Source organism: Exophiala oligosperma, assembly GCF_000835515.1.
Source record: "Exophiala oligosperma strain CBS 72588 unplaced genomic scaffold supercont1.5, whole genome shotgun sequence".
In the NCBI taxonomy this organism is placed as follows: Eukaryota; Fungi; Ascomycota; class Eurotiomycetes; order Chaetothyriales; family Herpotrichiellaceae; genus Exophiala; species Exophiala oligosperma.
This window is the reverse complement of record NW_015622822.1, coordinates 2,638,424-2,652,434: the sequence shown is the minus strand read 5'-3', so window position 1 is coordinate 2,652,434 and position 14,011 is coordinate 2,638,424. Positions and strand designations below refer to the sequence as shown.

At 50.6% G+C, this 14,011-nt stretch overlaps 4 protein-coding genes across 4 annotated transcripts; 2 read left to right on the top strand and 2 right to left on the bottom strand.

Annotated features, from left to right (window-relative positions):
• Positions 1-792: 792 nt before the first annotated feature.
• Positions 793-1,909, top strand: PV06_06260 (uncharacterized protein). Its single transcript, XM_016407356.1, has one exon. The coding sequence runs from the start codon at positions 897-899 to the stop codon at positions 1,788-1,790; it is 894 nt and encodes a 297-aa protein (XP_016262960.1). The 5' UTR covers positions 793-896; the 3' UTR covers positions 1,791-1,909.
• Positions 1,886-2,801, bottom strand: PV06_06259 (uncharacterized protein). Its single transcript, XM_016407355.1, has 2 exons — positions 2,418-2,801; positions 1,886-2,244 (listed from the first exon to the last, which is right to left on the bottom strand). The coding sequence occupies exons 1-2, from the start codon at positions 2,657-2,659 to the stop codon at positions 2,076-2,078; spliced, it is 411 nt and encodes a 136-aa protein (XP_016262959.1). The 5' UTR covers positions 2,660-2,801; the 3' UTR covers positions 1,886-2,075.
• Positions 2,802-7,519: 4,718 nt separating this feature from the next.
• On the top strand, positions 7,520-11,138 carry PV06_06258 (uncharacterized protein). The gene has a single exon (XM_016407354.1). The coding sequence runs from the start codon at positions 7,524-7,526 to the stop codon at positions 10,623-10,625; it is 3,102 nt and encodes a 1,033-aa protein (XP_016262958.1). The 5' UTR covers positions 7,520-7,523; the 3' UTR covers positions 10,626-11,138.
• PV06_06257 (uncharacterized protein) lies at positions 11,007-14,011 on the bottom strand. Its single transcript, XM_016407353.1, has 4 exons — positions 13,774-14,011; positions 13,693-13,721; positions 12,924-13,630; positions 11,007-12,873 (listed from the first exon to the last, which is right to left on the bottom strand). The coding sequence occupies exons 1-4, from the start codon at positions 13,930-13,932 to the stop codon at positions 11,456-11,458; spliced, it is 2,313 nt and encodes a 770-aa protein (XP_016262957.1). The 5' UTR covers positions 13,933-14,011; the 3' UTR covers positions 11,007-11,455.

The following is a 14,011-nucleotide window of genomic DNA, read 5'->3' as shown; positions in this document are numbered from 1 at the left end:
CCTTGAACTAGGTACACTGATTACGCCGCCGCATTGACTTGGAAGACATCGCCATCCGATGAGTCCGGAAGGAAGATGACGAGCCTGAAGCCACAAAAAGGAATAAGCCTGAGACCGGACCCGGAACAGGATCTAGATCTATCACAGGTGTGGTACGCGATAGTTTGGGCACCCCAATGCCTCGTATTCGGTATGCCTGGGGATGTCGAGTTCGGTGACCCCGTCGAATACTTGTTATGTACGGAGTACGAGGTCAGCCCATTAAGCCCAGATTTAGGCGCAACCGCAGGACCCCGCCACTGCCTTTTCTTCTCCTAGAAACAGAGGCGCCTGAAAATTGGGCACATGTCCAAGCTGCCGAAACTACTTTTGATGGCTGCAGATCCGAAAAGCAAAAACACAAGAGGCGGGACAAGTGGCAGGATCTTGTGGTTCTGGGCATAGGGATAAGAGTTGGAACTTGGGGTGAACGAAGGGGCATTTTTGCTGACTCAACCAATCTTTGAATATACCAGCTTCTCAACTTGTTTCTCGTTGGATCTTTCCACTCACCGTCGGCATAACCTCACCATACCCACGAGGCTTGATAAAAAAACAATAGACACCATAATAGTCCGGAGTGAAATGGTACTGTAAAGGATTCAGGGAACGCTAAAGGGGTGGGCAGCCTTATCACCACGGCCCCGGATTAATTATCCCGAGGTTATTCCGGGCGTCGTGCTCTGGTGCCTCAATAATTACTTTTAGGTCTTCAAGAGTCCAAAACTACAAGTCTCCTGCTATGTCGGTTCAACAACATGAAGCTGTAAATCTATACTATCATCAGTGGCAGTACTGAACGGTGATGAGGAGATGAGATCTGCTGGCTCTATCTTTCCTTTCATGTGCGTCTTCTGATGGCGTGGGTTGTCGCAAGTTGCACCACTGTCTTTGCCAGCCTCATTCTCTACCACTTTCTTTCTTCCAGCCGAAAGCAGAGCTTAGTAGATGACCTGACAGAAACGGATTCTGCACCAACAACACGTATCCCTACAATAGAGACACCCGCCGCCACCTTTACAGCCGAGATGGCACAAGAGGAAACAGGAAAACACCATGTGCCTTCTACTACCAGCGACCGGAGGAGCCCCGCCAAAGACACACAGACTTCTGTTGGAATCCCTATCGTGAACGATCAGAGAACAACGGACTTGCCCTCGACCCGAAAGAGACCCTCCAGTCCTCCTCGTCTCAAGCCTCCCACTTTCGGAAACATGGCAGCCCCTCCACGGCCTGGAAACGGGGCTTTGCGACCTCCTCCCTCTGCGGCGTCTTCTCTACGCGTCCCAGCGACGAAAGTCCTCTCAAATGCCTTGATGGCGCCTACGTCCTCGATCATGCCTCCGGGAAAGCAAGTTTCGCGTAAGGTCATTTTAGAGCCAGGCCACTCACCGCTCGACTGGGCCGCCTTGACCTCGAATCCCAATAGCCAGCTGCGCGGAAAAGATGCTCCCGACAATCTGATTCGGGTGGCACCTGCACAGTTGAAAGAGCAAAACGGGCGAAAGGGAAGAGACGCGTGGACCGTATACCAGGGTAAAGTGTACAATATAACACCGTACGTGCCGTTCCATCCTGGAGGAAAAGGCGAGATCCTACGAGGTGCCGGCAAATCATCCGACAAGCTGTTCATGGAGGTGCACCCTTGGGTCAACTGGGATGGCATGCTGAGCGAGTGTATGGTGGGCATTCTCGTCAATGACGAGGAAATCGCAGACACAAAGAGTGGTGGTCTTGACGACATGGATTGAAGAAGCATGCATACTGGCGTCGGATACATTGAACAAGCTAGAACTATGATACCCCTTTAGAGCGACCGCTGATGAGCAGACGTGGCTGGATGATACAAGTAGATATATATGGATTTTCAGGATGAATTGCTTTTGTGCAACTCTCTATACCTTTGTGCTCTTGCTAATACACCTTTCGTTTCAGTGGCATGGTACCGAAATCGGGGGTTTTTCTTTTCCGTGAACTGTTTATGCATCATCCACACTCAAAAGTCATTGACGGCTTATTTATTTCAGCGAAATTCTTCAAAGCTCATCCTTCTTGACGCCTTTGATCCCCATCAGTTCCGTCTCAAAGACCAAAACACTGTTTCCGGGAATGGGCCCAACTGCTCTCTCACCATAGCCCATGTCTGGAGGGATGGTCAATCGTCTCTTCTCGCCAATGCACATGTCAACGAGTCCCTCGTCCCATCTGTCCCAGCAGAAATCTCTCGTTAGTAAAGGAGCCCTCTTCTCAAGTACATCAGCAGCAGCAGCAGCATCACCACAAACGAGGCTGGTGCCTCGCACGCGCTCACAGGGTAGGCATGCCCATGGTAAGAAAGGGGTCATGGGCCAACGGGGTTCAAACCGCCCAAAACATACCCTTTGATCACCCGTCCAGCACCTAGCTGGAACGGTAGAGGATTTCCTCGCGAATAGCTTGAATCAAACTCCTTGCCTGTCTCTTGAAGTGTGCCGCGGTAATGTACTTCAATGTTGTCCCCCTTCTTCGTCTTGCGGGAACATTCAATGGCCGGTGTGAGGTAATCGATCTCAAGACCGGTGGCGGATGCGAGGTGAGAGAAGGACACGGCCGCAGCGAGGAGAGGGGCGAGGATCTTCATGGTGACGGAGAGGGGTAACAAAGAGAGGAAAAGCAATCAAGGGTAGTAAAAAAGTCGGCGGATGCTGTTGGGTCTTTTCTTTTGCTTGTGAGTCAAACTACAAACAATGCAGGAATGTAAGGATGGCAATGTCGAATATTCGATGTTTCTATAGGTAGTCAGTACACCGCCCCTTGCGTTGGGCAAGTTTCGCAGCCAAATCGACATGCGGGGGAATCAGGTCAGAGCCTTATTGGTGCTAGATGGAGGGGCGGGATACCTGAGATAAGGTCCGTAGGGAGAGGCTTAGCTTGGGGTGTGTGCTTTAGCAGCCTATCCCAAGTAAACAAAGCCAGTCCAACGCTTTCTATCACACCTTTTCATTGTCAATTGTTTGATTATCTCTATTTCCTAAATAATGAAATCTTACGCCAAAATCTCGAGACTCAATACCAATGTCTCTCGATGGCCATGCAGTCCCAACGCCACAGCACCGCTCACCTTGCGATTTAACAGCCATCAAACTTGTGTATGCGACTCTCATCTGACTCCAATGCTGAACTCCTTTCCTGCCCTCGGATATCCCTCATCCTGCACCAAAACCTCGAAGTCGAGAGAGCGTGTGCTCAATCATGCTTTATCTAATCCCAATCCTGCCCCATGCCTCGGTTTTAGGCTTCCATCCCTTGTCGTTCACATTTGAGTGCCTGCCTCAAGATCCCCTTATTCCTGCTCTGGCCTCGATTAGGCTCTGAATTTCATTCTTCCCAAATTCCTCCAGAATTGTCGACAGCGGTTGTTTCAAAGTTAAGTTTAACAGAGCATTGGTAGTTGAATCCGGGTGCAAACTCGTTTCAAGTTGCTAGATCGACGTTGGTGGCCCATCTGCGGCAAAACAATCGATCCTAAAAAAGCAATAACTTTTGTGGTACTCAAAGAAATTCAACAATAAGCTCGGTCGGCGGTATCGACAATGGTCGCCCTGCGCAGAAGATTCCAGTCGAGAATCGATTTTGTTATGAGATCATACAGAAAAGACAAGGGGTGTGATGGAAGCCCACTGGTCACCATTCGAGTGTGGGTGTCTGCTGATTGCAAGTCGTTGTCATGCTGTGTTGACAAGACAAGCCAGGTGTTCACAATCAATCTTAAGGAGATGGTGTTCGTGATGGGTATCCAAGTCGTAACAGCTTCTTGGGCTCGAAGACTGGCTTGTTGACCTTGGGAACAACGACCATCTTCGTCATCATCGGTGGGAGTGGCTTCTTCTTGTACTTGTCACGAAATTGATTGCCTCCTCTCCAAACGAAGTTGCTACCAATTCTGTATCCTTCCTGGTCAGAAGACGTGGTGTCAGTTTCTTCGGTCGCTTTAGCCTTTGGGTCGGTGTTACTAGGTCCAGGCTTTGCGACTACGGCTGGAGTGGTAGATTTCTCAGAGACACCAGACTTTGGAAGTGCCTCTGCAGCTGTCGATAAAACCGGCGGAGTTGCTGATTTCTTTGCAACCGGTGTTTTGACGACTTTAGACTGATCATTGTGGTCACTGCGAATACGTTTTGCCGCTGGAGTATTGTTGCTGGCGACTTCTTCGTTCCCACTGATGTCGACTTCGTCATTTGCCTATCCTGAAGTCAGTATGTGTTCCTGTTGGTTTGCTTTCATACCCCGGCACTTACTCGTTTTCGCTTGTTGGCCGGTGCTGTTGCCTCAAATGGAGGGACCTTCTTGTGGCTGGCGTTCGTCTTTCCTGCAATGACCTACAACAAGTCAGAACGACGGAGAGAACATGACGGTTCCCTCCCACCTACCCGGGTGTCTTTTGGCTTTGCGGCAGCAACCTTCTCTGGAGCACTCGACTTGTGACGCTTGGTTTCGCTGTCATCGTCTTCACCATCCCTCTTTCTCTTGGCGGTGATGGGCTGAGCGCCGGTGCTCTTGTGTCTCTTTGCGCTGTCAGAGCTGTTGAGAGAGTCGTCTGAAAGCTTTCTCTTTCGGACCAGAGTGTTGTCTCCACCGCTGCTTTGACGATCATTGTTTCGACCTATCTCTTGGATGGTGTTCTTACTCAATCGAGCGTCAAGTCGTGCCTCTGCTTCGAGCTTTAGCTGTGCTAGATGTTCCTTGCGAGCTTGCTCCTTCGAGACCTTGCTTTTGCTCTTCGAGCTCTTGGTCTTGCGCGATGGCTTTTTCTTCGTCTTCAAGACATTCTTCCGATACAACTCTTGAATAGTCTCGCCGGCATGCTCTAGGTCGAATTTCAACATGTCGACGGCCGAAAGGTAACACCCCTCAAGTGACTCAGGTTGCTCACCGCCATTGGTCTGGGCCAAGTGAACTCGCCAAAGCTACATTTCATCAGAAAGCTTCAGACGAGGAGGAAGAACAAACGACAACAACAGATTATCGCTAGCCCGGGAGCACCTTACGTAAGTGGTGGCTATTGCAAGATGCTCTGCCATGTTTCTCTTGTGCAGATCCTGCTTTGACTTTTGAGTCCGCTCGTATAGCGACATCTGAGGCTCTTCTGTTGAAGGCTGCATGTTGGGAAACATCGTGTTGATGGGAAAGCTTGCAGGGTAGGAGGTAGGTGAACTGTCTTGGTGCGTGCTTTTCTGTGAACGGGTGGGATCGAACAGGGAGAACGTGTGAGCCTATAACGAAGAACGACAGAGGAAGCTCTGGGGTGCCCTTTGAAATCGTCCACTTGATCAGAACATACACAAAGAAGATGAAAAGATATTTGACGGAATGATGGAGGAAGATTGTGGGAAGCAATGAATTTGGCACAACACAACAACAACAACAGGATGCCGAGATTTGGGAAGTATAATTTTCTTCTCATTCACGTTATTGAGGGGGGCAGTGATCGAGTTGTGGCCGATGCAAGCACTATATATCGCTGGTGAATAACAATATCAACAGGCAGTGCCAGCCATTTCTTGTCACTCAAGCTTCAGGCGGCAGCAAGATTAAGCCAACATACGAACCATACCAAGACTAAATCACTTACAAATGGAAGTTCGAAGAATAAGAAGACGTCTTTGGAGGATATAATGTCTTTTCTGTATTGTGGTATTGTATCCACCCCCTTTCTGGATAACCAACGTTTCCTTCGTCCACGGTGGATATCAGCAATCCAGTAACATTCGACAGCGACAACCAAAACAAATTCCAGCCAATATCAAAAATTCCGAACATGTTAACCTTCCAACTCCAAATCAAACAAGTGAACCGTGAACTTTGGTCTGTATATGCTTTGCTCCTGCTCGAACCCTTTACCCCATTCTAGCACAGTCATTCTGTGGATCTACCCTCATTCCTACACCCTGCGCTTCTTCTTCAGCTGCTACCGCTGCTTTCCAGCTTCCTTGTCGTCCTCGGTCTGGTCCCGCTTCCTCTTCTTTGCCTCCTCTCGAATCTCCTTCTCTGCCTTTGTGAAGGCAAGAAGCTCCCTCATCTTTCCTTCCTGGCTGATAGTCTTGGCGTCTTTGGCGATGGGGATGATGGTCTCACTTGGCCGGTGCTGAAAGCCAAGTTTCATCTCCTTCTTGTTGAAGCCCCTTCGGGATTGAAGGAGTACCAAGTCGGGCCTCTTGATGGTGGTCACGGGACCTCCCTCGGAGAACCCACGCTCAAAGTCGGTTTGGCCGAGCTTGTCAAAGGTGCCAATCTGAGCGTTGGCGGGCTTCTTCTTGTCCTTCTTGAAGAACAGGGATGGTGGTGGTCGGGACTTCCTGGCCAGCTTTGGTGCTGGCATCGTTGTGTTCGTGGCGTCCTTTGGGAGCAACTTGTCTTGCTCTGGTTGTGGTGTCATGGTGATCTCCTGAGTGATAGTCATTGTGTCGGTAGAGGGTGTCAAGTATAAGTTACTTGTTTAGCGGCTGTGTGTTTATGAAGTGTGTCGAGCGGAAGAGATGGTACAGTGTGTCTGGTTAGTAATGGGAAGGGAATCAAGTATACAAGGACTGAGTGCTTGTTAGACTTGAGACGATCGTACACTGTAGGGAAGGAGATCTTGCAAAGATGGGAATGGGGAAGATTTATAGCCAGCCAGGAGGTCCTCAAGAATAGAATTTGCGAGGTCCCCAGACAGAATCCAAGGTTTTTTCATGTCTATAGATTGCGAGAGTCATAGATGGAAGTGCGTGTGTCTCATATATGAGGACCTTTAGCTTTGCTTCTTCATGGTACTCAGTGAGACAAGGTAGACCAGTATACACCGGTACGCTCAGGGTAGATACTTTGCAACATGTGTATCCCCAGTGGTCCGCAAAGCAGCCACTCAGAGGTGTCTACCAATTCTTCTGATGACCCAACTCAGTAAGACATCGCAGGGAGCCTACGCCTATTCTCTCCAGACTTTTGCCCAAGAGCCATGGGTAACCCAACAGTAGAGTGGGTCTACGAGGCTCTCATACTGAATCTTATCGAAAGGTGCAGATACACGACGAGTGATGCCAGAGATGGATAAAAGCTTCTCTACCTGGTCGAGCCATCGAACGAAATCTACACAATCACTCTTTTGTGTTCTGTAGCTATCTTTTCCATTGTGTCCTCTCTAGGATGCCTTGCCCACATAGTGGATCCTTGTACTTGGGTTTGAAGACGAGGCTCAAGTTTACGCAAATATAGAACGAGGCCGTTTGAGGTCTCTTCAGAGCCTACTGATTATAGTTCTACGCAGGCTCATCGGCTTCATATGACACCAATATCGTTTTTCCCCCTTAGAAAGCAACGAAGAACAAGAAATCGGATGTTGGAATGAGGAATTTCAGATCACGTGATCTCGCGAGATCGGCGCGTTGGGGCCTCGTCGCGCCCGCTCGTATCGCGTTCTACTCACTTCAACCATCGCTCCGGGTCTAGTCGACCAAACAGCCGCAATGGACACGCAGCTCTTGAGTGGATTGAACACCGCTCAAAGGGCTGCAGTCACATCCAAAGCAACGGTACTGCAAGTTCTTGCACCTCCCGGGTCAGGCAAAACCAAGACCCTCACCTGCCGGGTCGCGAACCTCATCGCCAACGAAGGCCTCAACCCTCAGAATGTTATCTGCTGTACCTTCACCATCAAAGCCAGTCGGGAGATGCGCGAGAGACTCAGGGACCTGATCGGATGTGAACTTGAGGCGAAGTTGGTCCTGGGTACCTTTCACTCCATATGCCGTCGATACCTCGTCGCCTACGGACACCTCATTGGCATACCCAAAGGCTTCGGGATTGCCGACTCATCCGACAGTCTAAGTATCATCAAGCGCATCGTCAAACGGTTAAAACTATCGATCGAACCCAAAGCGGCGCGGGGCAAGATTTCAAGTCACAAGGCCAAGGGCAAAAAGTTGGAAGCCCTTCCAAAGACACCGCAGAAACAGGTGGAGAGACAGGAATTCATAACGGTTTTTCACGAGTATGAGGCGGCTCTTGCGACGTCAAAGCTTTTGGATTATGATGATTTGCTTCTACGATGTGTCGACCTACTTCGAGCCTTTCCCGGCTGTGTGAGCAATGTGGAAGCCCTCCTGATCGACGAATTTCAAGACACAAACGTGGTGCAGTTCGAGTTGATGAAACAGCTAGCGACCGCTGCGAGAAGGGTCACCGTCGTTGGAGATCCTGATCAGAGTATATACGGATTCCGAGCTGCTGAAATCGAAAATCTTCGGCGTATGAAAGCCTTCTATCCTGAAACTGTGGTGATCAATCTGGAAGAAAACTATCGTTCATCATCATCTCTTCTGAAGCTTGCACAAGATGTCATCGAACAAGACACAGATCGACCACAGAAGCGGCTTAAAGCGACACACTGCAATGGTACTCCGCCTGTTCTGCGCCGGTTGCCAAATCCAAATGAAGAGGCACTCTGGATCGCCAGTGAAATTAAAAGAATGGCAACAATGACTGGGGATCTTTTGTTATATTGGGATTTCGCCATTCTACTCCGATCCGCATACCTGTCTTTGCTCATCGAAAGGGCTTTGAGTAACTCTGGAATCCCCTATCGCATGGTCGGGGGCCAACGCTTTTTTGACCGTGTTGAAATCAGAATCATCATTGATTATCTTCGAACTATCAGCCATCCCGACAACAATCAAGCTCTTGTCTCGATCATCAACGTGCCCTCGAGGAAGATAGGAGAGACCACACTCGCCGAATTCATGAAGATAGGAGAGCAACGAAAAATCTCATTGTGGGCCGTGATTCAACGAGTGCTCGTCGGGGATATCAAAGCGGAAAAGACGTCCAAGCATGCCGAGCAGGAACTTGGGCGCTTGGTGGCGTTGATCAAGAATGCAAGACAGAAAATGGAAAGCATGATGCCCGCCACCGTTCCCAGCAAGTTGATCGATTTGGTTATAAAATCTCTAGATCTGGAAGATTACATCAAGAAAAAGTACAAGGATGACCATGAAGATCGTCTTGAAAACATCAAAGAACTCATCACACATGCCTCCGAGGTGTTGTTGCAACCTTCTGAGGAAACACTCGCACAGGTCGACGGCGTTGAACAGCAGGTCTCCGATGGTGGTCAAGAGGTGCTTGCACAATTCCTGGCCAACATCGTCTTGTCTACCGACACGGATAAATCTGAAGAAGGCAACGACCAACCGCGTGTCACAATTTCGACCATACATTCTGCCAAAGGTCTCGAGTGGCCGGTGGTGTTCATTCCTGCTGTCTACGAAGGGTCAATACCACACTCACGGGCGGAAGATAACGACGAGGAACGGCGTCTGCTCTACGTTGCCATGACACGAGCCCAAGCACTTTTGACACTGTCGTTTCCTTTGACGCAGTCGAGAGATCAGGGCGATTCTATGTTGACACAGTTCTTACCGCCACAGATCCATCATCACCTCGCAGAGACCGGACCAATGTTCAGCGACAAGGTTGTCAGGGACATTGCCAGTATCCTTCGTCGTGCGACGCCGAGTCAAGAGGCGCTTGTAAAGGGTCTACAAAGTCTGAAAGCCAACGAAAGTCAATCTGACGACGTTTGGCCTACCGACGGCAGTCGTCGCGCCGTGGCCATGTTTCCTTCAGGAGCTCAAGCAACGACCCCGGAATTTGGTAGGCCATTGGCAGAGGCGGTTGCTATGGCCAAGAGAGAATTGCATTCTCACAAGTCGAGTTTTGGCAATAGTTCCACCTCGTTCTCTACGTCAAATGTGACCATGGGGGGTTTCAAAACGGCGAGTGATCATTTCAGAACGCTGCCCCCGGAGCTGACGAGATCATCTTCGGAGGCACTGCTGCCACCATCGAAGAAACCCAAGCTATCAAAATCAACATCAGCACAGGGGAACATTGCTACTTTCTTTGGGAAACCGGCGGGCCAGGCTCAGACTCTGCCTGTCACGGAACGTGTTGCCCTCACCAGGACATCAGTACAGCCGAACCAAGAACGACGATGGCCCGTCAAGTCTGCATCACAGTCCACGAGAGTGCCGGCCGAATTACCAATCGATAACAAACCGACAGATATCCCAAAGGAATTCGCGTCACATAGATTGAACACTGGCAACCCATTCGCGTACAAAAGACCCTCGACGTTGAACAAGACCAGCAACAACAACAACACCCAAAGTCGGTATGCAAACATATACGGTACATCCTCGCCGCCGCCGCCGCCGCCGCCGCCTGAACCCGAAGAGGTCAAGGTCAACCTTGGGCGAAATGGTGGCCCAACTCCTCAAGGTGAAAATCAGGGGCAAGAGCAAGAGAATCGAACCTTTGTCCAGACAAAGGACAGTCGTCCAAGATCTCTGAACCCCAAGGGGAACATCACAGCTTGCTCGACGCCCAGGACAAACTACATCATGACGCGACCGGCGGGCACCATGCACAGTACGACCGTGTCTTCGGTTCGGCGGCACGGGAACACTGGGTCTGGTGGGAGGTCCGAGTATGCCAACTCGAACTTGAAACGCAGGACTCTTGGGGTACGTCAAGGTTTTGGTGGATGGGATGCCAGGAAGCATAAATAAAAACACCGTCCTCACGTACCCCCGTACTTCTTTTTTTCGCGAGCTCTTTTGGAGACGTGGGGGGTCATGAAGTTTTGGGACATTGAGTCAGTCTTGCTTGTCTTTTTCCCTGTCCGGTTCCAATTGGGCATAGCCGGCTGGATGGGTGTGTTGTATCGCTTGTAACAAACCGGATGTCTCGATAGGTATTGTATTGGGGTTTTTTTTGGTGGGTTCAACAAAACCCATTTGACGACGACGACGACGACCTATATGAAACTATCCTTCAAATCTTCAAGTTTTTAGGATAAATGGTATTCCTCCTTTCGGGTGTGGAAAGGGGTCTCTTTACAGGATCACTACTGTACAAGCTAAAAGCAGCTTGGTGTGGTTTGGATGGTCGTTGTGAGTTAATTGTTAAATCTATACTCCGTTTCCCCCTAGGAAGAAGAACAACAACAACAACAACAAAGCAAGTGATAAAACCCACCTTCAAGTCACCTAAACCTAGAATGATGAAATTTTAAAAGAGAGAAAACCCAACTAGTGGTGTCACCGACCCAAATGGTGAGAAGAAAATAAACAGTACAAAGTAGATGTCATGCTCCCTTGGAATTCGCGACGATGTAGATTGAGAGATGCCAACATAGTCTCTGGATACATGTACATATTTGTCAGGCACTATGTAAAAAGGAAGCATCCCTGACAAAAGCCTCAAATGAGTACGGGATACCAGAGACAAATTTGTCCGATCTAGATGTCGCCATTAAAAAGGGAAAAAATCAAGAGAAAATATTATCTCATCTCATCTCACGACCCCGTACACATCAAAGCAAATCCTCCATCTTTCATTAAATGGCAACCATGGCCAGGCCAACTACTCCTGCGACTGCCAGGACCAAGACATGCGCGACGCTGGAACGACCCGCCGCGGCACCGGTATACGTTGCCACCCATGGCATGGTCTGCGTGCTGGTCGCTTCAGGAGACCAGGCTCCGTTGCCATTGCCGTGGCCCGCCGGAGTCATAGGACCGGGAGTCGATCCAGACTGAACAGCTTCAACGGTCAATGTCTTTGCCACAGTAGCGGTGGGGTTCGCCGGAGAGGGAGCACCCCAACCGGCACCTGCTCCTGATCCTGATCCTGGGCCCGCTGGGCTGCCTGTGACGGTCACCATAGTACCAGGAGCAGCAGGTTTGGAGGGTGTCTTTTGTGCAGGACCTGCTGGAGATGGGCTGGCTGGCACGGTCACGATGACCGGTGTGGTGACGGGCCATCCTGCGCCAGGAGTGATGGTGATAACCTTGACCGGGATGGTCGGCAAGGGGGTCTGGGTGCAGCCACAGTGTGTCGTGATGAGGCTGGTTGTCTTTGTGACCCATCCAGTCGGGCAGGGCTCGATCCAGGTCTGGGTGAGTGTGATGGTGACTGGTTCCCAATCTGCCCATGTACCTGGGGCCGATGTGGTCGTGGGCGTTGTCGTTGCCGAGGTGGTCCAATCAAGCCAGGTTGGGTCAACGACTGCAGAAGATGTTGTCGTTGTTGATGCGGTCCAGTCAAGCCAGGTGGAATCCACTGCTGGTGTGGTCGTGGAATATGGAGCGGGAGTGCTTTGGGTCGTTGTCGAGTCAACCCAGTCAAGCCAAGTTGCGCTCTCGGTCGACACAGGTGAAACCGTCGTGCTTAGCCAAGGCGTCGTCGTCGAGCTTCCCCCGATCGGGCCGATGTCAAAGCTTGAAGTTGTTGTTTGTGTCGTCGTGGTATTGGGGAAAAATGTCCAAGACGTGGCTGTGGTCGAAGTTGTCTGGCCGATCGGTCCGACAGCGTTGCTTGTAGTCGTGGTCGTTGGAACGACGCCGGTGGTGGTGACCGCGGAGGTCGTTGTAGTTTGGGTAGTAGTGCTGACAGGAGCTGCGCTGCTCGTGCTGCCCGAAGTGGTCATGGCTACTGATGTGGTTGTAGAGGTCGAAGGGGCAACACTGGTAGTGCTGGTAGTGCTTGAAGTGATAGCGCTCGTTGTCGTCGTCGTCGTCGTCATTGTCGTGCTCGTTGTCGATGTGGTAGACGTGGTAGACGTGGTAGACGTTGTTGATGTGGTAGATGTCGTGGTGCTCGTTGTGACGGGCTTAGTCTGGAATATTTTGACATAATTGACATCCCAGTATGCCTCAGAGAACTCGCTCGGGTTGTTGCCCACAAAGTTGGAGCATGAGTCTCCGTAGTTTGCAGCACATCCACTGCTGGCCCATGTGGCACCAGCAAAGTCACCTGCCAAACGTATCAGCGAAGCTCACCGTGACAAATTGGCTACAACTTACCGCAGAAGGTGGTATCGAATACGACTCTGTGGTCGGCAAAGTTGGCATCAATGTCGCAGCTTGGGCCGTTGAAGATTGTGAATGGTAAACCCCAGCCGCTGGGGTCTGGAGTGCCAGCAGTGATGTCTGATGGAATGTTCCCTCGGGGGAAGAAGTAGATCTTGATGGCATCCGACGTCCAGTCCATCGCATACACACCACCACCGTTGGCGTTGAAGCCCGCGCCCCAGCTGACCGAGCGGGTGTCATAAGCACCGCAACCCGCACCGTTATATTGGTTATTACCGAGGAAGTAGTCGCAGTTGTTGCCTGCTGGAGTTCCGGTCATCTGGAAAGGGCTCTGTTGAACAGTGCACGTATTACCCGTGTGGGTTGATCCCAGATTGACCTGGTTCGTGTTTGCGCCCTCGATGATGTCGACTTCGCCACTGTAGGGCCATTCTCCGCTACCCAGGGTCCAGAAAGCAGGCCATACACTGCATCCACCGCTTGTCGTCGAAGTAGGCATATGCTTGACATCGGTGATGAAGAGACCGTGTGTCCATGAAGAAGTACTTTCGATGCGGACACTCGGTCGTCCAACACCATTGACCATCCAGTAGTTTGCATTTCCATCGTAGGTGTTTGCGTCATCCACTCTCATCTGCACCGAGCCACCATCGTAGGTGATGAGGCCATTCTGCTCAGAAAACGTTCGATCCCCATAGCTAGAACCGACAATGTCAGCATATCGACGGTACTTGTTAAAAACTAATACGGAGAGGCTTACGTGACGAAGCCATGGGTGGGATCGGCCGTCTATATACACGTCAGTCTATAACCCCTGTATCGGCAACGGACAGCCACGTACGTCGAAGAAGGTGAAGCCATCGAAGAAGGTAGTACCAGAGTATTCAGTATCCAACGCGTAGTAGGTATTAGCGGGCGCTGCTGAAACAGACGCTGAAAGCAAAGACAAAGCAGAAATGAGTGTGGTGCTCGACCTCAGAAAGAGTGATGAGGAAGGCATGGTGAACGAGTGACTGAGAAAACAGAATGGTAAAGAGCGACGACGTCAGGAACTGCACACAGCAAGAAGAGAAGGAGGG